At 41.0% G+C, this 23,082-nt stretch overlaps 2 protein-coding genes across 4 annotated transcripts in view; both read right to left on the bottom strand.

The window, feature by feature from the left end:
• The window catches only part of GLCCI1 (glucocorticoid induced 1), a 115,902-nt gene extending 106,074 nt beyond the window's left edge, over positions 1 to 9,828 (bottom strand). For 2 of the 3 annotated variants that reach the window (XM_038392388.2, XM_043509253.1), the window contains exon 1: positions 9,002 to 9,828. In XM_038392388.2, coding sequence (XP_038248316.1) covers positions 9,002 to 9,452 — 451 coding nt within the window. In that variant the 5' untranslated portion in view covers positions 9,453 to 9,828. The remainder of the gene's footprint in view (positions 1 to 9,001) is intronic. The other variant, XM_038392387.2, reaches the window with a different exon arrangement.
• A 4,570-nt stretch (positions 9,829 to 14,398) lies between these two features.
• The window catches only part of UMAD1 (UBAP1-MVB12-associated (UMA) domain containing 1), a 197,469-nt gene continuing 188,785 nt past the window's right edge, over positions 14,399 to 23,082 (bottom strand). Inside the window, exon 5 of the mRNA XM_043507132.1 lies at positions 14,399 to 21,474. Coding sequence (XP_043363067.1) covers positions 21,375 to 21,474 — 100 coding nt within the window. The 3' untranslated portion in view covers positions 14,399 to 21,374. The remainder of the gene's footprint in view (positions 21,475 to 23,082) is intronic.

A 23,082-nucleotide genomic window follows, 5' to 3' on the forward strand; every position in this document is an offset into this window, starting at 1 on the left:
TGCCGAGAGAATACCTTACTTGTAAAATTTAACCACCACCTCATTCCCTTTTACAACCCCTTCATACTGACTCAAAGAATACCATCCAAAACTATATTTCCTCTTACCCATCATTAAATTCTCATACTGCTCTCATATCCTACCTTGCTACTGACAATACCTTTGGCAAGACAACCCCAGTACCCTGCTACTAACAGAACCTACACAATTCTGTACTGAAATGATCCAGACTAGAATGTCAAGGTGCAATAGAACATGTACCTCTTTCCTTTGACAGCACACATGAGAAGACAGACTCGTATCACCGTCACAGCTCTTCTCACCTGTTGCACCTTATTCTTCCACCATTAAATTCAGCTACACCTAATACACTGAATGCAGTTGTAGTGAACTGAGATAACTGTCAGTGGCCACTACCAGCTTTAGGCAGGGACCAAAATTAAGGGTGAGTGGGTGTTTACTTTGTATTTTCTGGTTTTCAGAAGTTTGAGTTTTGCAGAACTCAATGTTCTAGGAGGACACATGCTATCACTGGGCTTCTTTCACTCTACATTAGCCAAGGTTTTTATCATTTCATGATATTAGAATCCCATGGTGGAACTGATACCACACAGTTCACTTGGTCATTTAACATTCATATTAATACCAGCACAATACAATGTTCATCTTTTCACTGGGTATACTGTCACTTGAGTAGTATGGATAAGACTACAGTGACTGCATTGCAAAGACTAGCATCAAATGGAGACTGTGACAAACCAAAGTATAATTACTCAGTAACTGAAAGTGGGTCTTAACCATGACCAAACCTGTAATAATTGGAGAAAATTCAATTCCCTCTAAGCAATAATCATGTTACAATTCATCATATGGTCACATGCAACAGTTCACTTGGAAACAAATAAGGTATTAGAATATTTAGCATATCATTTAGTATGGCTAATGTAATGTATAGATCCAATATTACTGAAAGCTTCAAAAATTAATGTTCTCATGTCATTTGTGATTTTCAAACTTCATATGACTTTATGGTTTAGATAGCCAAACACTGTATTTTAGGAAAAGCATACATGGATACTTGAAGTATGTGCTCTCCCAAACTTCAATATTTATTATGGAACAGCTGGTCATGACTCTAGTTTAAGATGCACTGAAAAAATAAATCTTAAAATGGGGCATAAATCCCTGTTTCTCGCTACATGGAGGAGGCTTTTCAGTGTGGCATTTAACATATAAAATTCAAAGGGCATAATTTAAAAAAATGTTTAATTTAAATTTTAAAATTACCTGAATGTTGAATCTTGAGTAACTTAGAATGGACAGTTTTTAAAAAGCAATTATTAGTCAATTTTTGTTATTCTTCACTGCAGAAAGTTTATCAGTCAGACCTGAGAATAATCTTCAGAGAAATGCATGAAGAAATTACCTCTTTCAAAATGGCCACCATCTCCTGATGTTCTTAATGGGTCTGAGGTCACTTGGTGAAGATGGCCATTATTTCAGAAGGAAGTTTAGATTGTCCTTAACAATGCTCGCCACCACCTCCCATTGTTCCAATAAGAGAGAAACCACACTGTCCTTGGGAAGATTGTGACCCCATATGCTATACTGGGAGTGGAACTGTGAGAAGCAGGGGAACATGGGGGGAGGACAGAGGAAAAAGTGTATATACAGGGGAATGAGGAAGGTACATGGAGGCAAGGTAACAGGAGAGGCAAAAGGAAGACTGACAGCCAGAGAAAGGCAAGTGTGGGAAAGAGAAGAGTGCAGGGGATAGCACGGTATTTACCATGCTAAATCAGTTTCTACCTTGCCGCAAAAGACTAGTTAGTCCCTGTTTAAGGCTTTTCTGTTTTTAAAACGGTTTAGTTAATGCACTCCAAATTACACTTTGTTTTTGTTAAATATTCAAATTGTGGTTACATAAGGCAGTACATTCGTAGATTAATTTAGGGTCATACAAATAAAAAGCAAACCTGCAGTGAGTGTAATATTAACATATGTAATTGAAATCCTGAAGATCAGAATGTCTGTATACATTTCAGTTTGATATTTTCTCAAGGAAATTATACATGTCATGTCATATTCCAGTTTTCAATACTGGAAGAACAAAAGTCAAAAACATTCAATTATATGAAAACAATAATGTAGAATTTTAGACTTGAAGCATAAAGCAATCAGAAGCATGCAGACTACCAGTCCAGACCCATTTGGCCATGCAGCATTCTGTAACGGAAGACCAACTCTGATGTAGTGGCTAGACCAAGTATATTTCTCAGTTTTGAACAGATGTATCCAAAGTTTGAAAAGCTTTGTTCTATGCTTGCTGAACTTGCTGGACACTGATGCAATTATGTTTCCCAGTTTAAACCGGTATTTACCAGCGCCCTATTCTAAACTAGTTTTTCCTGGGAAATTGCCAACCCTGGAAGAGGGACAGGGAAAGGCAACACTATCAGCAGTAGAACTAGGAGAATTTCTGTCAGATATCTAAGGATGTAGTGATAAACCTCCCTTATTCTTCATTCTCATTGACTCTACCCAAGAATTGGTTTGGGGGAATAGGTGGGAGGGAGTACATAAAACAGTACAGTAACTCTGAGAAATGAGAACTACCCCAGTTCATTTCAATAATGTGTTAGCCTAAAACCTAATAATAGCTATTTAAACGTCAACATTTTAATTTATATCAATCATTATTTTAGCAGAAACATCTAGCTAGTATGCCTTTACCATAATGACCTTGTATTCAGTAGGAAGATGTATTTTAAACACATTAGCTAATGTGTTAAAATCATAGTATAGTCAAGGCTAGTTGCTGTTTTACCATGTGTTAGGTGGTCAAGATAAACACTTGGGGGGAGGGGGGGAGAATAGAAAGTCCGAGATAACACACCTTTTTCTGACTGTAGACACGACCAATCACTTCATAGTGGAGGTTGCACTTAAGCTTCAGTCTGAAGAGACTACAAGTATTGAGCTGTGGGTAATAATGAAATAGGTCTGACATATTCAGAAATTCTAAGGCCAGAAGGGACCACTATGATCATCTTAGTCTGACCTCCAGTATAACACAGGCTATAGAATTTCCCCAAAATAATTCCTAGAGCATATATTTTAGAAAAAAAATACAATCCAATCTGCGGTATACCTTGACTGTTTGCTTGCACTTTAATATTTGAGACATTAAGCAAACATTAAAATGCATATACTTTGCAACATGACAGATGCAGTTAAGGCTAGCTTTTCCAAGTCTAAGTAAAATGAAACTGTTGCTTAGAAAACTGATAGCCATGAACTACTGATGGCAACAACCCCTATCAAAACTTCAGTAGCAGAAGGCAGTATAATTTTTACTTCCTAGTTTCCTAATGCATTAACAAGTTTAGTGGGTTGCTGAACTTTGCTATACTGTTAATGTACCAACCCACATTTTGAACAATTCTACTTTATACATTCTTTTCATCTTTTCTTTTGTAGTTTAATGTGTCTGTGCAGAAGACAGCAAAGGGCAAGAATGGAAACCAGAAACTTCAGAATCCTAATTCCAGTTTTGCTGCTGACTTGCTCTGTGGATGTTGACAAGTCAACTTATATTTCAGTTTCCCCACATGTATAATACTACTTGCTTACTTCATGGGGGTGAAGATTAAAGTTAATATAGTGACTTGAAAATATAAATCACTGTAAGTACTACCAAAAGTGGTGTTCTTTGATAGTGGTATCCTCACTGAACAAAAATACGATTTCATTTACATCTATGTGAGCTGCTGCAATACCCTGCCACTTCAGACAGAAGAAAAACCTAAAGCTTTCAATTTTTCTAGGACGTAGTATCTGAAGAAAGCCTTTTAGGAACATGTTTAATAGCACAAACAAGCTGATTAACACAGTACACCTAATAAACATCCTTATCAAAGGAGACTATTACCAGACCCTTGATGTACCTAAACAGCCTTTCACCTCAAGGGATGGGTTTCAAATTTAGTCCAAAGTGACTTAGTTACCCATGTCACGGATTATACTCCAACTAAAGCAATTTTTTAGGGGCAACAGTAGGGTAAAAGAGAAGGCCACACAATAGAGAATGCTGCAATTGTTCATGCACATTGGGCAACACAGAGTAGGAAATTTCATAAAAAAATTATTTCCCTATATTAAATTTGTTAGAGATAAAGGAGAGGTCTTGATTTTTGGTACAACAGGACCCTTGGTATAAACTCCCATTGTGTCAAACTGTTGGATGCCTTTAATAAAGGAGATATACAAATGGTTTAATCTTTTGAAGGTTTGTTTTGTTTTGTTTTAAATACTGAAGCTTCATATGTGCATAGAGATGAACAGTACTCTTCTGGTATAGTAACTGATAAACACACTTATTCCTCTGGAGCACCTGGCTATTACTTTCTCTTATTAGTGTTGGCAAACATCCAGGAGTTGTTTATAAAAATATTTGAAGTGCTTAATTCCCTAAACAGCTAAATCAATTAAAATATTTTTTGAAAGTTGTCCCTACAGCTGACTTTGGAAGTTTCAGGGAGAAAAAAACAAACCAAAAAACACAAAAACAAACCAAAAAGCCCAACCAGATTTACATTACAAACCACATAAGTGAAAGGTATTTCTGTTTCTGATAATTATAACACTAGAAGGTACCACTGTAATTAACATAACTCAAATTAAGGCATTTCTTCTGAATGCAAAATGTTCAATCTGCAAACAGATGAAAATTCTACAAAAACTAGTTTATATTTGAACTGCAGCTATAACATTATGACCTCAGGGGAAGTCAGTTCATATTAAATGTAAAAACTTACTGAATCTATTTTATGCCATCTGAAAAAAAAAACTACTTAAAGCTATGGTCTTTGCTTCCCTGCAAAAAGGATCTAATCTTATCCAACTAGGGGGAATTCTGGTAGCTTCCCCCCATCCCCCAAACACACACGCACCCTCTAGAACACACAGACTGCAACATTTATTTTGTTCACTCAACTGACATCTTACTGCAATAGTATTCAAGCCATAATTTCTACTGAACTGTCTTTTGTTGTCAATCATGTTGCCTTATATATCAATTTCTGCATTAAATAGGCTGAGGCACGCATTCCTCACCTCACAAAACTGGGTTATTCTTGCATTCAACAAGCCATAGGGCTTTATACCTATTTTCTAAAACACTGGTTTGAGTTATAAAAAAAAACATACATCTTAATGACATAAGATGAGAAAAGGAAAATACTAAGTTTAATAGCACATTTCCAAGATAATTCTAGTGTACCATTAAAAAAAAGGTACATTTATTAGGGGTTTTGGGGGGAGGGTTGGGCAGGGCGCTAATCTGATAGAGGTATACAAAACTCAAAAAGTTCTCAGCCATGCAAATTCAATATATGTAGAAATGCCGGTAGCATTTTTTAAAAACACAGTTTTCCTAACAAAGTTATTTTTATGGCATGTTAAGTCTTAAATCTAAACATAAAAAAGCTATCTTGTTTTAGAAATATAAGATAGCATTGTGAACATCCTAGAAAGGAGGGTGTGTGGAGAAGAGGCTGATGGGAGGAAGAAATGGAGCATGTCATTTTCATTCATGCAGTAGTGATGTCAGTGCCTGCAGCAGCAGCAGCAGCAGTTGCCTTGACCCCTAAAAGGCTCAAACCCAAAGTAATTTTACAGAATATGGTTTAAAAAAAGAAGCAAGCCTCAAGAAACCCACTCATAATAATGGAGTATTTCACACAAGATGGTTTAGAGGGGATCAAAGTCAAAGCATCTATACTGAAAGGAACTGAGAAAAACACCAGGTGTTTTAGGTAGAGAAAAAACCATCTTTTCTGTCAAAAGCATAGCCAGTCTCCCACACCAGCATGCTCCTGAAACAATGCAAGTCAGTCTGCACAGCCAAAATCAAAACCATCTCTGCACTGCAAAAAATAGGATTACATTGAGAGTGGGAACTTTCAGTTTACATCAAAAGGGGAAATGCTTTAAGAGTATGACACAAAATGTAATAGTTTCATTAAGACTTATGTCATACTCAGGCATGATTAAGAGGCTAACAATAGCTAAAGGAGTAAATTGTGCAACCATGTGTAGTAAGATGGTCCATGTTTGATGGGAAGAAGTGTTTCAAGCCCTCCGCTATAACTGTAGTAGTATTCCAACACCATTCTATAGTCTCTGTACAGATAGCACCACACAAGCTACAACTGATTTTTACTTCATGTACATTATGTACTAAAGATCCATAACAGAGTCCACTGAAGAAATGAGGAGGCAAACTCACGCCGTGTGGTACCTCAGCCACACTCCAGATTTTGTAAAAATGTTTTTTTGTTTTACCTTTTAATTCACAAAATATAAAAACAAACAAACAGTCTTATCACCCTAGTCTTCTAGAAAATGGTGCCTGTATTTCTGTAAAATAAAGCTGTTGACGTGTGCAATAGTGGTCATTATTAGGGCAATCACGTTGTTTTTTTTTTCCATTCATTCATTCATTCATTCATTCAGAATTTGCTTTAGGATGTCAGTTTCTGCAGCAGCAGCTGGCTCAACCTGGAGGAGGGGGGACGATATCCTTGGGGTGCACACAGATTATGGACAGATATCTTGATGGACCATTTATAATTTTATATAGTACACACACAAAACAGTATCAAATTTTATCTGCTGCTAACAGTTTACCATAAGGCAGGCTCAAGCAAATTTAATGATGGAGAAGTCATTCAGTACTAATTTATAGGTCTGAACTATTAAGACAAAGACAACAATTTACAGTTCCAAACACGTATGTCACTTTGTAAAATTAAAATTTTACTCAACCAAAAATTTATTAAAAATCCCACATGAATACACTAATGAAATACTTAACAGCTCTGCAGTATCTCTCTCCAACCACAGGTAATTACCCACATCCCACTTTCCATTTGAAGAGCAGACCCTCACGCACTGCAACATTACAATGTTTATCATGAAGTAAGACCTGGGAACCGATTTATAATAATATTTGTCATCAGCTTTAATGTTCAGACTAGATGCATATAATTAAGTGTGTTTTGTTTTGGCTGACCTCCCATTTGATTTCCCAGAATTCAGAGTAACACTGTACACTTGTATGTCTCTAAAGGGGAAAAAAAGGAAGATCAATAAGAAAAAAAATATACAAATTCTAGAGTTAATGGAACAAATGAACCTCAGTCTTTTAAATACAACCTGATTGAAGCAAAATTGCTAAGAACTGTTTCAATTTTAAATCATGCAAAACCCTATAACCTTACAAATCTCTTTCCAAATAAGGATCATAGATCTATTGCATAATGGTGGCATAAAATACTAAGATGTGATGGAAAGCATTTAGTATAGTATTTGCTTTCAGGGTAAATACTATATACAGTATGCCAACTCCATACATTAATATTATTAGTCATATGTTTATATACTTACATAGTGAGTTGCCTGTATTCTAAGATTATTTGAATAGCCAGATCAGCTCAAGTCACAAACACTACAATAGACTTCAAGAATTTACCACATACCCAATAAAGATATGTGGGGGGAAAAAAAAATAATAAGGGAACTGATTCCACTGCTACAAAACATGTTGACAACCAAAACACATTTATTTTCATTTCTGTAGCAAATTATAAAGATTGAGAGACTTAGGGAGAGGTGCAGGGGGTCTTGAGCCATATAAAATGTTCCCTTGAAGAGGTGACATGTGATACCTGGTAACTGCAGCAGGGTAACATACAAAGTGCATTCAGTCTGATTCATTCAACTGCTGAAGTGATGTGGGAGGAGGGGGGGGGGGCTAAGATGGCCACAGTCACTTTAACCCCTTTAATAATTCAACAGACAACATGAAGCAGGTTATGTCAGAGCTGTTGATAATGAGTCTGTACTTATTTTAAAGCTTTTTAGGCTGTATTTTAGATTGCAGTTTTTAAGGTTTCTATCATTTTCTAATTTCTTTCTTTGAGGTGTTTTATGGTCTTTTTAGGTCTGGATGTTTGTTTTTAGCATTTATTGAGACTATATCATCAGAATTTTGTATTTTGTTTTGATGTGTATTGGAGTATTTTAAAATTTATATTTTAACCTTAAAGTTAAAAATGTATTTGGGGGGGGAAGAAGGGTTTATGGGGTTGGTTTGTTTTAAAATACCAGGGAGAGGAAAGGGGTTACTTTAGAGCTTATATCTGTGCCATCTCAATTCACGTGGGTGTACATATACAGGGGTAATAGTGGGGTATTCTAGGGCTTTTCTTTATCTCCAGGCATATATGGCAAGATGTATTTACAGGATGTGTTTTATACCCATGTGCACTGAGATAGGATATTTTAGAGCACCTATCTGTATCTCATCAAGTTTGGTTATATCAAAGCTTGTGCTCAAACCTCTTTGCATGGAGGGCAGCGGGGAGTGCTGGAGGGTCATACTTTAAGTGTTGCATTTGTACCTCCTCTTGTATGTGAGAGTGATCCTTTCAGGCCTTGTTTGCACCTCTTTTTGTATGCATGTATGTGGGTGTATCTTAAAGGCCTGTCCTCATCACTCTATTTGGGAACACAGGGAGGTATTTCAGCCCTAAACCCCAATCTCTCTCCGCAAAGAATACTTTAAGGCTTGGTTTCTCACTCTCCCTTCAAGGGAGATGTCATTCAGGGCTGATCCCCCACCAATCACTCCCTTTTGAAGAGAGACAAAATAGAGTTTCTTTTGAGGTCAGATCTCCCCACTTCCTAAAGAAAGAGAGGGTCTGAGAAGGGGTATTCCGGGGCTCACTCCCCATCTCCATGGGGAAACTCATCAAGGGGATATTTTCAGGTTCGGGACGAGTTTCCTGGGGGTTATTTCATGGCCCGTCTCTTTGCGGTGCATCAGATTCACCCACCCTGTCCCTCTCTCGGGCGGGGAGTATGTGGAGGGGAAGGCGCAGGAGGCGGTGGTGTTTCGGTCTCGGCCCCCGATCTCTCTCCGCCCCGGCTGCTTTACCTCTGTACACCGGGGAGCTGGGGCTCCGTCTCTCAGGTGAGCTGCTCCTCCTGCTGCCACCGCTCTCCGGCGAGCGCCGCTGCCTGCCCTTCACCCTCCCTGGGTCCGCCACGCCGCCTCCCGGGGGGGGAGCCGCTGCCAGCGGCGGCGTCGTGCTGGGCGGGCTGCTGCCGCGGCCCCCTCCGCCGCCCGCCGGCCCGGTGTTGCTCCCCACCGAGGCGGAAGGGGAGCGGGTCGGGCTGTGCTGGCTGCCCCGCAGGAGCTGGTAGGGCACGGTCGCTCGGATGGGCTGGAGCAGCCGGCTGGTCCCTGCGCTGCTGGCGGCACCTCCCCCCGCACCGTTGCCGGCGGAGCCGCTGGCCGCGGTGGGTGACCCAGCGGCGCCGCGCCTCATCCTCTGCGGAGGGTGGTGCCCGGGCGGGGTCTGAGAGGAGCTGGATGAGGAGGACATGGCGGGCAGGGGGGTCGCAAGTCCTGGCAGGGGCTCCGTGCGCTGCCCCCGGCCGGCTCCCCACAGGCACCCGCCGCCGGGGGGCGAGGACGGGACAAGCGCTTCGCGGCCCGATCGACTCTCCGCGCCGCCCGGCTACCCCCAGCGCTTCCTATCGGCGACGGCGGCTGCTCCCGCACCAGGCGCTGGCCATCGCCGCCCGTCGGGCGCGCTGCGGTGTCCCGCAGCCGTTCACATCGTATATGGCTGCCCTCGCGGCGATGGGGGGGGGGAGGGGTCCGCAGCAAGCCCCGTGCGCCTGCCCGCGCGAGCCGCAGCAACCGCCAGCCGCTCTCTTCACTGCCCTGCCTACCCCCGAATGGCAACTCGTAGCCTCAGCCGCCCGGCAGCTATGGGCAAGGGGCGGCAAGCAGCGCCCCCATTGGGTACTCTGCCTCCGTTAGCCCTAGCTGATTGGCTACGGCACATGAAGGGCAGCTCTGTCCGCCAATCAGCGGTCTCTTTTTTATGGCGGGGGGGTAGGGAGAGCCGCTCTGCGCTGCGGGGTGGTGGCAGCCGTGGTCTGGGCGGCTTAAGCTGCCCGGTGGCGGGGTGGGCGAGCAAGGAAGTGGGAGGTGGCGGCCGCGTTGCGAGGGGAGCCGGCTGCCTCAGGCCCGGGGCGCGTGCGGAGCTGGGGCTTGGCCGTTGCCCCTTCTGTGTGACTAGGCCACCCCACGTCGCGCCTCCGGGCAGGCCCGTCCGATGGCTCCGTGTCTTTGTTACCGCTGCGGCCACAGCGCGCACGGAGAGCTGGTGAGGGCGCTGAACGGGCACAGGCGAGCGCAGGGCTGCTTGAGGGCCGGTGCCGCAGCTGCTCCGGGAGAGTAGCCGGGGCCGCCTGTGGTGCTGTATAGTACTCGATGTACATGGCGTAGTATTTTGTCAAATGAGCGGGCTCCCCTCAGCATTACACGTGAAGCCTCTAGGCTCCGCTCTAGTGAGAAATGTGTGGCTCCTTCCTTTCCACGAAGATTGGTTTTACAGGCCCTCCGCTTTGTACCCGCTCAGGCCTCTAATCTAGCTCCCCCCCCCCCCCCCCAGTTTTCTCCTTTTACATTCGCTCTTGAACAGAAACTCGTTTGGAAGGCCGGGCTGGATTTTTTTTTTCTTCTCTTTTTGCCTGGGGCTACTTCTGCCTCCCCCTTTTTCCTAGTTTACATCCCCCCACAACTGCAGCCCTGGGTTACAGCCACCCTCTGGCACAGAACTCCATTGAGGGGCTGTGGTGGATTCTCCAGCACTGGCAATTTTTAAATGTAGACTGGATGTTTTACTAAAACGTATGCTATAGTGAAAACAGGAATTAATTCAGGGAAGTTCTCTGGCCTGTATTTTGCAGGAGGCCAGAGCAGTGCTCCTTTCTGGCTTTATAAGATAGGAATCTATGATCCTAAACCTTGCATAATGACAGGTTTCAGAGTAGCAGCCGTGTTAGTCTGTATTCGCAAAAAGAAAAGGAGGACTTGTGGCACCTTAGAGACTAACTGCTCTAATAAATTTGTTAGTCTCTAAGGTGCCACAAGTACTCCTTTTCTTTTTATGATCCTAAAGTGTGTCCATACCACTCCTTAGCTACCTAAAAGGGATGCTTCTGAGTCACATTAGACTTAGCCAAGTAGTGGTCATAGAGTACCTCCACTATAATCTAGGGGTGTAATTGCCCTGCTCCTATACAGTTAGTCATGCTTGCTCTCATCCATCCAGCAGAAGTATCCATAGCCGCAGTAGCACCAGTTTCAGGTGGGCTTATCCTCAGCCCAGCTCAGCTGTGCCTCCACTGTTGCTATCAGTACTACACAGCTACACTGCTGTTTATACTCGCACTGGCTAGATGAGAGCTAGCAGGAGTATGTGTACATGAGCAGGGGAATTACAACCTTCGCTTGTAGGTTTAGTGCTTATCTGTCCATACAGTGCTTCAACAGCACATTTGCACCAATTCAGCTGCATCACTGTAGGATTAGTGAAGATGCTTCCATTGGTGTAGGTCCCCAAGAGGAGATAGCTATGTCAACAGGAATGCTTCTCAACATAGCATTGTTTACACCAGGGGTTAGGTTGGTAATAGTGCATCACTTGGGTGTGGATATTCCATATCCTGAGCAACATAGTTATACCAAATAAGTCTGTAGTGTAGAGCAAACCTTAGTCAATGAACATACTGTCTTCACTTTATATGTGGCTGGACTAATTGTGCTTTAAGCCTGAGAGTGCTCTGTTGTCAAAGAGGAATTGTGGTATGAAAAAGACTTTTCATATATTACTGTTTTAAAGAGTATTTTACCTCTTGCTGATCTAGAAGTTATGTATGTTTAACAGGCATATTCCATTTTGAGAAATTCAATACCTATAACAGGTTAAGGACTAGAAGACAAAGCTCTAATACCGAGAAAAAAATGATGGAAGACAATGATTATTTCCAGTCAGGTAATACATTAGTTTGTGGAACAGATATTTATTTGTAAATGTGGTTGTTGGTGTGATAGCAATAAAACTTACTTTAATAACCAGCCTTAATACTAATTTTTATGCAATAAAAGTGCACTCACATAACATTAAGGTACAAACCAGGAAAAACAAAGAAATGTGTAGTTAACTTAAAAATGTAATACTGAGATAGCACCACATTGTGACTAACACATATGCTATCTTTCTGCTTTAACTGTGCGTTTCCTTGCTTTTGTGCATTCACATCACAACCTTAATTGCATTTAAAACTAGATTTTATTATGTGAATTTCCTTTGCAGTCTCTTACATTTCAAAACTAAATAGAATGAAAATGTTAGGCAGTGTTAAAAGAGACAAGGGAGGGGAACTGTAAGTAAGTTTTAGTATCTCCCAAGGGGAGAGGTGGGAACCTTGTTGCTTGAGTAATTTAATACCAACTGAACAAATAACTGGAGAATAAACTGTAGGGCACAATTCTTCATTGACTGAGGGAAGACTAACTGGATGAATAGGTCTTTTCCATTTTTAACTTCTGTGATCGTGTAGAATGTGGATGGCACTATGGACTATATTCCAGATTATTTTTTAATTGGCGTGTAATATAGTAAAGAAGTGATAGCAAAGGTAGCCTTTGTATTGTAAAGTAAAACTTCAAGTGTCGGGAGATAATATTTATCAGCAAACAAAGGAAAGACCTGATAAACAAAGGTTAGTTACTAGCAACTAAGTTGTTTGATTGTATTGCCTTTGCATATGTACACATATGAGATAGATTCCTCTAGCATTGCTGAGTTTCAGGATCTTTCTAGAAAGTTGTGTCCATTGGGGATGCACAAGAGCCCTCCAAGCGCTCTGAGCCAAGGTTATAGAAGAGCTATACAGATCCAACCACCTCAGTTCCTTCTGTTAAATCTTAGGTTACTAGAAATAGTTTTCTAGGGAAGGCAGATCCATAGTGTGAATCCTAGTACAGGGGTCGTACACTTGAAGAACTAATTTTCTGACCAGCAGTGGAATCAATTAGATTGATATTAAAGCATAGATATATCCTTTATATCAGTGTAATAGGAACATCTGTGATCAAGTACTGCCACATCATCCACAGGTGGAGTGTTACTCATTGCCAATCAATGTAGTAATGGTCTCATCTGTAGTCAAGCTTAAGGTGTCACATGGAGGAAACCGTGAGATCTATAATCTTAAGAGTAAACCTGATGATGCAGGCTTTGGTCTCTCCATCACAAAGGAGTATTGTTTAGGAAATATCCACAAGTAATTTCTTTTAAAAGAAAGACTTAGTTTTTAGGGTCCAGGATTGTTCCAATTAAATATATTTTCTATATATTTTCCCCAGATTACCCATAGTATTAGGGTCAGAAGGAGTACATGTTACTATCAGAAATTCCTTCATGGCTTGAACCAGCCAATCAGCCAGATATGTGCACATGTGGTTTCCTTGAGGTCTGAGATATGAAGTGAAAATATTTTTACTGAGCTGGTCTGACTGAGATTTTAAATCATGCATCGTAGAAGTCTTGAAATGGTCTTGGGGGAAAGGATAAGAATAACAGAAACCTGTGTCAGCATGCAGAATTTAAATTTCTTGATGTAATTGTTCAATTTCCTAAAGTCCATGAACAAAGTCAGTCTTTCTTTTTTCTGATTGAGGAAATATCTGAAGTAGAAACCCTCAGCAAATGGGAGCTATATTGGTGAAAGAGATCTGCACTCTCCTCCAAAGACCTCTAGTAGGGGGCAGCCGTGGCACTGAGGCTTCCATTTTCCTAATTAAGACATTCGCAAAGATCATGGCAGCCAGTTCTGTCACTTCAAGAGAACAGGGCCCTGATATAAAGGTGAAGGGAGTCTTGTTCCTAAGGCCTCCTGCACTGTGGATGTATCATGTTCAGCCAACTCTAGGAACATGAGGGGCACAACATGCCCTGCTTTAACCAGAGTATTTGTTTTACTTCTGGATCTTTTGGGGTCCAAACTGTGGTCCCCTGCCAATGCAGGAGTTGTGTCAGGACTTTAAAATTCCTAATGACATAGAATACCCCAAGTAAAAGGTCTAAAGTTACCTGAAGCTTATTAAAATCTTCTAAACTACTAAAATAAAAAAATGAGTTGGGTTTTAAAAACAGACAAATCTCTGGACATATAGAGAAGGTCACTTAGCCTCACAGCTAGCTGTGGAAAGGGTGGAGCTACAGTGGCTGGCAACCACATGACCCTTTTATAGCCTGGGCTTTGAACATTCAGGGCTGTGAGAGAATACTTGGGAAAGTCCAATGACCATTTCTTTCTAGAAGGTTCCCAAGGTTCAGCAGCTAGGGATGTGTATCTCAGAAGTGAGTACATGAACAGGTTATTCTCAACACATGATTAGACTTATAAAAGCTTTCCTTAAGGGCAGGATTAATTATATATCACACTGATCCATTATATATTCTGTTTATACAATTATAAAGCATTATTGTTAATTAGTGGTGATACAGAATCCTTTAATTAGAATCTGGGTGGGGAATACACATTTGCAGTCAACACCAACAATGGTTATAACAATTTACATTTTCATACCACCTTTCATACTGAATGCTTCTGAAGTGCTTTATCAACTATATAATTCAATAAGCTTGGGTTCCTGGTTCCATACCAATATGGAATGCACTGAGATGACCTTGGATTCTCATACTTTTAAGAAACTAAGTTCAAAATATTCCTTTACCTTGAAACGTACTTTTCCCTCCCCTTGTCTGATGACTGTTCCCTGATATACATGGCTTCCATTGACATCAGTGAAAGTTTTCTCTGTGCATTGAACTGTATTCCAGCATAAGTGGTATCCTATAAATCAGGGGGAAATCCTAATTATTAAAAGGTTTTATTGTGACTGGACTACATAAGTATAAGTTTGATTATCCCATTGTATTTTTACATTCTTTATTTTTCATGTAGTGAAATATAAAATAATATACAAATATTAATTCCCCCAAATATTTCTAATATCTTTACACTTTATCCATTGTATACTAATTTTATTATGCTACATTTTAAAAAGAGAAAGATTTAGTACTGACACTTTTATTATGTGTAGCCATTGCAGTCAATGGATACTGACTTTTGCCATTGCAGGGGTAAACATTTTTGTTACCATGACGTATGTCATGTGACTAGGGTCAGACAATAAAGACCGGTCTCTTGCCAGTTCTTCTGTGTCTCAGGACATTGTACTAGGCCCAGTAAAAAACACAATAAAAGGCAGTCCTTGATCCAAAGAGTTACAATCTAAATAAGGTAAGACACAACAAGTTGATGTAACCATCAGAAGGAAAGAGGGAGTGAGGATGAGGGAAGCAGTAGGAGAACATGCATTTAACATAGACCAGGTATGTGCACAGCAAAGGTCAATTTCAAACAAAATTATAAAGATACAAATGAATAAGTTAATTATCAGAATTTCCTACTAGCCATTATCAGTTCAGTTTCCTATAGATATCATGATAGAAGTGGGTTTTGAGGAGGGATATGAAGGAGATCAGGGTAGTGGTTTTACAGTCTAGTTCATAAGAGTGCATTAGAGAAAGCATGAAAGAAAGTGCAAAGTGCTTTTGGAAGAAACAGACAAATGGGCAATGCAGAGTGGCATAGTTGACTGAGTGGAAGGGACAAAACAAGAGCAGATTAGTAGGGAGGTCTCAAATGTGAAGGAGCTTAAAAATGAGAACCAGAAGCGTTATTTTAAGTAGTGGTGAAGGGGGATCCTGTGAAAAGAAGGGCTCAGATGGTCATAAAGATGGTCCAAAAAGATGGTCTTAACAGCAACATTTGAATAGCCTTGAGGGGAGTGAGATGTGCGTCAGGAAAGCCAAAAAGAAGGATGTTGCAATAGTCAAGATGAGAGGGAATTGAGGCCTAAGTGGGAGTTTTATCTGTATAGACATAGAGGAAAGGCTGGTTTCAGAAATGTTATGAATAGAGAAACTGCAATATTTGGCCCAACCTTGATGAGTGGATCTAAAGAAAAGACAGAATCAAAGATAGTCTTATCTATGGAATCTATGAACCTGAATGACAAGGGTGTGTAATGGTGGTGTCCTCAGTAATGGAGTTTGCCAAGGGGATGAGCTATCAGAAAGACAGCCCAAGATTGAGAATGGATGGAGAGGGAGAGGTTGGGAGTGTTGGGTTAGCTTTGTGAGTCATCAGTGTGGAGATAACAGTCGAAGCCATGTAAACAAATTAGATTACCTCGAGAAAGGACACAAGGGGAAAGGGAAGGGATCCAGGGATAGAGCCCAATGGAATATCCATGAAAAGTGAAAGCTGGGAGGAGGAACCCTGCTGAAAGAGATGTTGAAGGCGGGATCAGAAAGATAGAAGAACTAAGAGCGGACAGATTTGCAAATGTCAAGGAACAACAAGATTTCAGAGTGAGAGAATGATCACTGGTGTCATAGGCAATGGAGAGTTTGAGTCTGAAGATGGAATACAGGCCAGAGATTTGGTCAGAAAAGAGATCTTGGTGAAGGCAGAAACCAGATAGGAAGAGACCAAATTTGAGATGTTTGCAGATGGCACATTCTTTGAATTTAGAACTGAAGGGGAAGAAAAAGAAGAGATAGTAATGGGAGAGGGCAGTGGATCAACTTTAGGATTGTTAGAAGCACACTATGATTACCCCCTATCCTATTGTAATGGGAAATGACCTGATGAGAGTAGAGTTAAGAAGAATATGGGAGGTGGGAAAGAGATGAGATGATGGAATCACTGGGAAAGGTGGACTGGTTAGAGGAGAAAAACAGGTTAAATTCCTCACTGTCAGTGATAGGGGGAAGGAGGAGAGGAGACAGGCAGGTGAAAGGAAAAGTAGGAAGGGGTTTGTCATGTCTTATCTTGTCACTCTTGTTGAAAAAGTATATAACATGGAAAAAGAGAATGGCACATCGGTGGGGAAGGGCTTTAGGGGAGAGTTAAGTCATTTATAGTGGGGGGTTGCAATTTGGTAGGCAAATATATTCTTAGATTATAAACAAGCCAGTAGTAAAAGAAATAATCTAATCCTAATTCTGCATAATTTTTTTTACAAATGTATAGCTAAAATTTTTTTTACAGTCTCCATTTTAAAATTATATTAATTTGATTAGTCATTAGGATCCTCCTCAGTCTTAATGAATGGTGGCATGATGCTTAAGTACTTAAAGAACCAATTAATATTGAAGGAACTGTCCGAGCTCTTCTTTGTCTTCAGTTACACAGGAAAATTTGTGTATGTAGATGAAGATGAGATGACAGCTTCAAAAGTGTTATTTTCTAGTATAAATATGAATATATAAACATTATAGAATGAATCAGCGGAGGTATCACAAAGATCAATGTTTTTTACTTTGACTATGCAAGTTTTATACTTGTGTTTATACAAATCAAGGTTCATTTTTCCTATTATTACTCTGCCATCTTCCAGCCATTTCCCACTTCTTCAGCAAAATTGTGATAAACACCACCACACTGGTGACAAAGTTCTAACACTAGAGACTCAACATGCCAGTCAAAGGGTGAAAAGCCATTCAGGTATTATCAGTTTTATTTTTACAAACCTATAAAATGAGTTTCTTACAAATGCCTGCATTGGCACCAATGAGAATCAAAGACATTATAGCTGGAAAAGATGCAGTATGTCTTGTCTACCCTACTGTCCCAAACCTGGATTGTTCCTTTCAGTATCTTGTAGATTATTAAATTTCTCTAGTGATGGAGAAATTAATTCCCACAGAGAGTACTCCACAAATTAATAGATCTAACTGATATATATAGAGAGAGACTAGCTGTTTTCCATATGTACAAATTAAGTGCAGCGTCAAAGAGTGAAGTATCTTACTTTATTGTATATAGGTTAAAATTTTTAATCAGCTAGCTTGGTATTAGCTTCTGTGGAATTATTCAAGGTGTGTATGTTTACAGCTGTGCAAATATCCTACATTAATACACTGCAAGAAATAAGTAAATATGGCCTTCATGAAGACAAAGGTCACAATAGGCTATGGTTTAGTCTTCAGGTCATGATCACTTTGATCCAGACATTGGAATGCTTTTAATCAACATCAGTGGGAGGTCCATGCATAGACTAAGAGCAATTTGTGTCTCTCAGTTTTAGAACACTATGATGGCATGCACACTGTATGGACTGTGTGCACCAAAGTCTTGGCTGCATTAGAGTCACTTTGGACTGCTCTGGCAGTGCAAAAAAGATGTAAAGACCATAGATCCTGCCCTTTGAAGATTTCCCTTTTGCTAAGGGAATCCCTGCTTGGCACAGAGACTCTCAGGCCCAGATTCACAAATGTACTTGGGTATCTAAATCTGGGGTTCAGGTGACTAAGTCCCAGTTTTAGGCTCCCCTGTGATTCACAAAATCCCCCCTCAACTACTATCTAACCTTGTAGGCACCTAAACTAACTTGGGTCCAGACCCACAAAAGTACTTAGGCACCTAAGTCTCAGGTTAAAGTGCTTAAGTTCCAGTTTTGTCTCCACTGTGATCCACAAAACTCCCACTGAACGTTGTAAGGCATCTAAACTCACTCAGTGCGTATGTTTTCAAAGGAAAAGTTCCTAGGTATCTAAGTTTCTGCCCCGGGCATATGCACTGTTGCCTCCCTCTATGGATCTGGATACATATCTCCAATCCAAGCCCCAGACAGATTTGTGAACTGGAGAAAGATATGCATTCAAGCTGCCTAAGTTGCATGCAGACCGATCCCATATGTGTGCTAGATGCTGCCTACTAGATTGGGCCCCATTCAAAATCTGGCTTGGGGAGGATGTGGTAGTGGTGTTAGTGCCGTATAACCTTTAGGCCAGTGGTTAGAGCACTTGCTTGGGATGTGGGAGATCCAGGTTAACTTACCCCCTCTCTGCCAGAGGGGGAGAAAGGATTTGTATAGGGTGTCTCCTGCCTTCCAGGAGAGTGCTCTAACTACTAGACTATGGGATATTCTGATGTAGGTCTTCTGCTGTGTTTAAATAATTAAACAGTAGAGTCACTGGAGCCAGGGCTGAACCCTGGGTTTCTCTAACAATCAGGCATTAGGGCCATTCTCACTCTCTTGTCCCCTCTCAGGCAGAGGCATGAATTGAACCTGGATCTCTCATGTTCCAGGTGACTCCTCTACCCACTGGGCTAAAAGTGGATTGGGCCCCGACACTGGGAGTATTTCTAGAGGAAAGTGGATTTGGTGGGGCATCCCCACATCCCAGCCTATCAAAATGGCCCCTTATGGTCACTCACAATTGGGCTTATGTTAGAACTGCTCCAGTCCAAGAGACTGTAAAAGCAGTTTAAAATCACTTTTGTGCCCCTTGCTTCTAATCCTGGTGCTGAGTGCAGTTTGTCCAATCAAGAAAATTTAGTCCTGTGTGCATCTGGTTGTACCCTTCTTTCTAATCCTGGCTAAACCCTATTGTCTTGGTAAAAGATACTGGGATGTGTAAAACTGACTAGTGGCTGCCTCAGAGCTTTTTTTCAGGGAAATAGCAAACTAGGGATTTCTAAATCTTCATGTTCTTTGTTGGTTCTTCTGGGTCCTGGGTGCATAACTCCTAAATACCAATTGTGTGTCAGCTATTCAGAGTAAGCAAACACCCTTATGTTAAGAAATGAACCAATTAATCAAACCTTTTATTAGTTGTGGACTTGTCTTGCTTTGAAGAGAAGAGAGGGAGTGAGGAGGGATGGTCCAGAAAAACTCTTGGTACAATACATATAAGCCAGAGGGAGTTATGAAATATGAACTGTCAGTTCTCTTTATTTCAGAGCACAACTCATCAAGCTACATATGTTGTAACCACACAAATTCAGTTCCCACCTGCATCAAATTGTAGCATGTAATGTCTCAGTGTCCCCAGCAACTTTACATGCCAAATACCAAAATGCAGAACCAAATTTTAGTTTAGCAGTCTTTGAATACTGTTCAAAAAAAAAACATAAGGAAATTAGAAGTACAGATCAAGTTGTTATAATATATTTAAGTTTGCCCTTAAGTCACCCACTTCCTTTACATAACCGCAGTCTACACCTGTGCACACAGATGTAACTGTGAAAAGTGCCATCTTCCCTCCCCCATCCCCCCAAAAAACCAAAACATTCCAAAATGCTTTTGTAGACATTTTTGTTTTGTTTTAAAGGATTCTGCGGTAAGTGAACTTGAGTTTTTAGCAGAAAAACATTTTTAATGAAAGAGAGCATTGTATGTGTTAAGAATTCATAAATATTCGCAAGAAGGGGGATGTTTACAGAAGTCACATGGGGTGGGTTTTTGAGAAAGATAAGAAAGTCAGTTGATTTATTAAAGACAATACACCACTACCTAGCAAATTTGAAAAGAAATATCCTCTGTATTTAGGGCAGTGTATAAACTGTTGCCACAGTTCTGGGGTTAACTGCATCTCTGCACCCTCCCTAGTCTGCTCAAGGGCACACCTTTTAGATCTCAGGCCTCTAGCTGTCACCTCTTTGTTGGTGGGAACTTATGTCCCTTTCCCTCCAGACAAGGGATTTAGACTTGCAATCCCCCTGCAATTAAGAACACAAGAATATTCATACTGGGTCAGATCAATGGTTCATCTAGCCCAGTATCCTGTCTCCTGATAGTGGCCAGAGCCAGATGCTTCAGAGGGAATGAACAGAACAGGGCAATTATCAAATGATCCAGCCTCTGTCATCTATTCCCAGTTTCTGGCAGTCAGAAGTTTAGGACACCCGTAGCATAGGGTTGCATCTCTAGCCATTTTGGCTAATAGCCATTGATGGACCTATCCTCCACAAACGTATCTTTTTATTAACCCATTTATACTTTAGTTAGTATATACAGTATAGTACTTATAGTTCACTGCGACTATCCCAGCAGGTCTCATCTTAGTCCAGCACCCCATGGTTCTGCTCTCTCTCAGAGACTATGACAGTGTTTCCCAGTGAGCAGCCAATGTTCACAAAGTACAGTAAATTTATTTAGGACAAAAGCATTACAGAGAAAACATAATAAAATGATAAATAGTCTACATGCATGCTAAGCTTAGCAGGTGTCACCCATCTTCCACATGGAGAATCTGTCAGGTCGCAGTCTTTCAGACCCTTCCAGCAGGGCTTAGCCTTTTAGGTTACAATCTCGTGTCACTTTTTGAATCAAAATGAGGATCTTTGAGTCAGTTCATGCTGACCCTTTATACCAAAATCCCTTTGTCTCCTGGATCTCTTCCATTTCCCCTCCCCCATCCCCCTTTAAGGTGGTACTTCTCTGGAATGGTTTGCCTGTCCCAGGAATTGCAGTAATTATTCCCTGTTTTTAGTTCCTGGAGGAAGCTCAGTAACCTCACCATGGAGTTAGCGTACAATCCCTTGCTCACAAAGATACATATAACATTTATAGGTACACACATTTAAGAATAATCCTTGGGCCCACAGTATCTGGCACATCTCAGCAAAACAGACTTTTGAAGTTTCCATGCTTCCAAGGTGTCACATCTGTCCAACTGTATCCTGTATCAAAGGGATAACATAGTATCTGGATAGAACTATAATATAATAGTCAAGATTTGTTATAGGCTATGGCTTATGTGAGGAATTTTTTTAAACTCTTATAGCGCAGTTCAACTCTTGAGTTTGGATGTGCACCATATGTACTGACTAATGTTATTCGCATAGGTAAAATGCACAGCAGTGGATCTCATTTAAGAAGCTTTCTGATTTGAATAAACGTTACCAAATCAGTCATATATGGACACGTGACTACCTATTTTCTCCATTATGTACATCTACAGCTGACATCATGAGTGTCTTTGGCACTGGTAACTCATACTGTCTATTTTGGAAGGGTAAAAAACAGTTACTTACCTACAATAAGCATCTACAGTGGTCCTGTGGAATGTTTGTGTACCTCCCAATTCCTGGCATCCTGTAATCTTTAGTGTCCTGTTGGTGTTTTTTTAGCCTTAGTTTTCCCAGCTTATTGGTCAATGTCAAGACCTCCTTTCACCTCATGGCTGAGGCAAACGCTACCCCACATGCAGGAGATTTACATTCATTATGGATGGACACATAAGGTATCTATTATGCCTTGGAGAAGGTCATATGCCTGATCAGTGCAGCATCTGCCCTTCTCCAATCTCATCTGGCATGTTAGAATTAGTTATCTCAAATTCCATCTCTTAAAGTAGGGCTATGAAAAAACCCTTCATACTGTGAACAACTGGAGGTTCATCCTCCTAATCTCAGTCCCATGACCAGTGCTTTGAATATCCCCTGAATAGATATGTGGACAGAGTTGGCACCGAGGTTTGTTGCAGGGTTTGGTTCCTGGGTTGGTGTTTGTGTGGTGTGGTGTGGTGTGGTGTATAGTTGCTGGTGAGTATTTGCTTCAGGTTGGAAGGCTGTCTGTAAGCGAGGACTGGCCTGTCCTCGTAGATCCCTCACTCTCACAGACCCTGGGGGACAGGCCAGTCCTCGCTTACAGACAGCCCCCCAACCTGAAGCAAATACTCACCAGCAACTATACACTACATAACAAAAACACCAACCCAGAAACCAAACCCTGCAACAAACCCCGTTGCCAACTCTGTTCACATATCTATTCCGGGGACACCATCATAGGACCTAACCACATCAGTCACACCATCAGGGGCTCGTTCACCTGCACATCTACCAATGTGATATATGCCATCATGTGCCAGCAATGCCCCTCTGCCGTGTACATTGGCCAAACTGGACAGTCTCTACACAAAAGAATAAATGGACACAAATCAGACATCAGAAATCATAACATTCAAAAACCGGTAGGAGAACATTTCAACCTCTCTGGCCACTCAGTAAAAGATTTAAGGGTGGCAATTTTGCAACAGAAAAGCTTCAGAAACAGACTCCAACGAGAAACTGCTGAGCTTGAATTAATATGCAAACTAACTACCATTAACTTGGGCTTGAATAGAGACTGGAAGTGGCTGGGTCATTACACATATTGAATCTATTTCCTTAAGTATCCTCACATCTTCTTGTCAACTGTCTAAATGGGCCATCTTGATTATCACTACAAAAGTTTTTTTCTCCTGCTCACAATAGCTCATCTCAACTAATTAGCCTCTCACAGTTTGT

The sequence above is a fragment of the Dermochelys coriacea genome, chromosome 2 (genome assembly GCF_009764565.3).
Source record: "Dermochelys coriacea isolate rDerCor1 chromosome 2, rDerCor1.pri.v4, whole genome shotgun sequence".
NCBI lineage: Eukaryota > Metazoa > Chordata > Testudines > Dermochelyidae > Dermochelys > Dermochelys coriacea.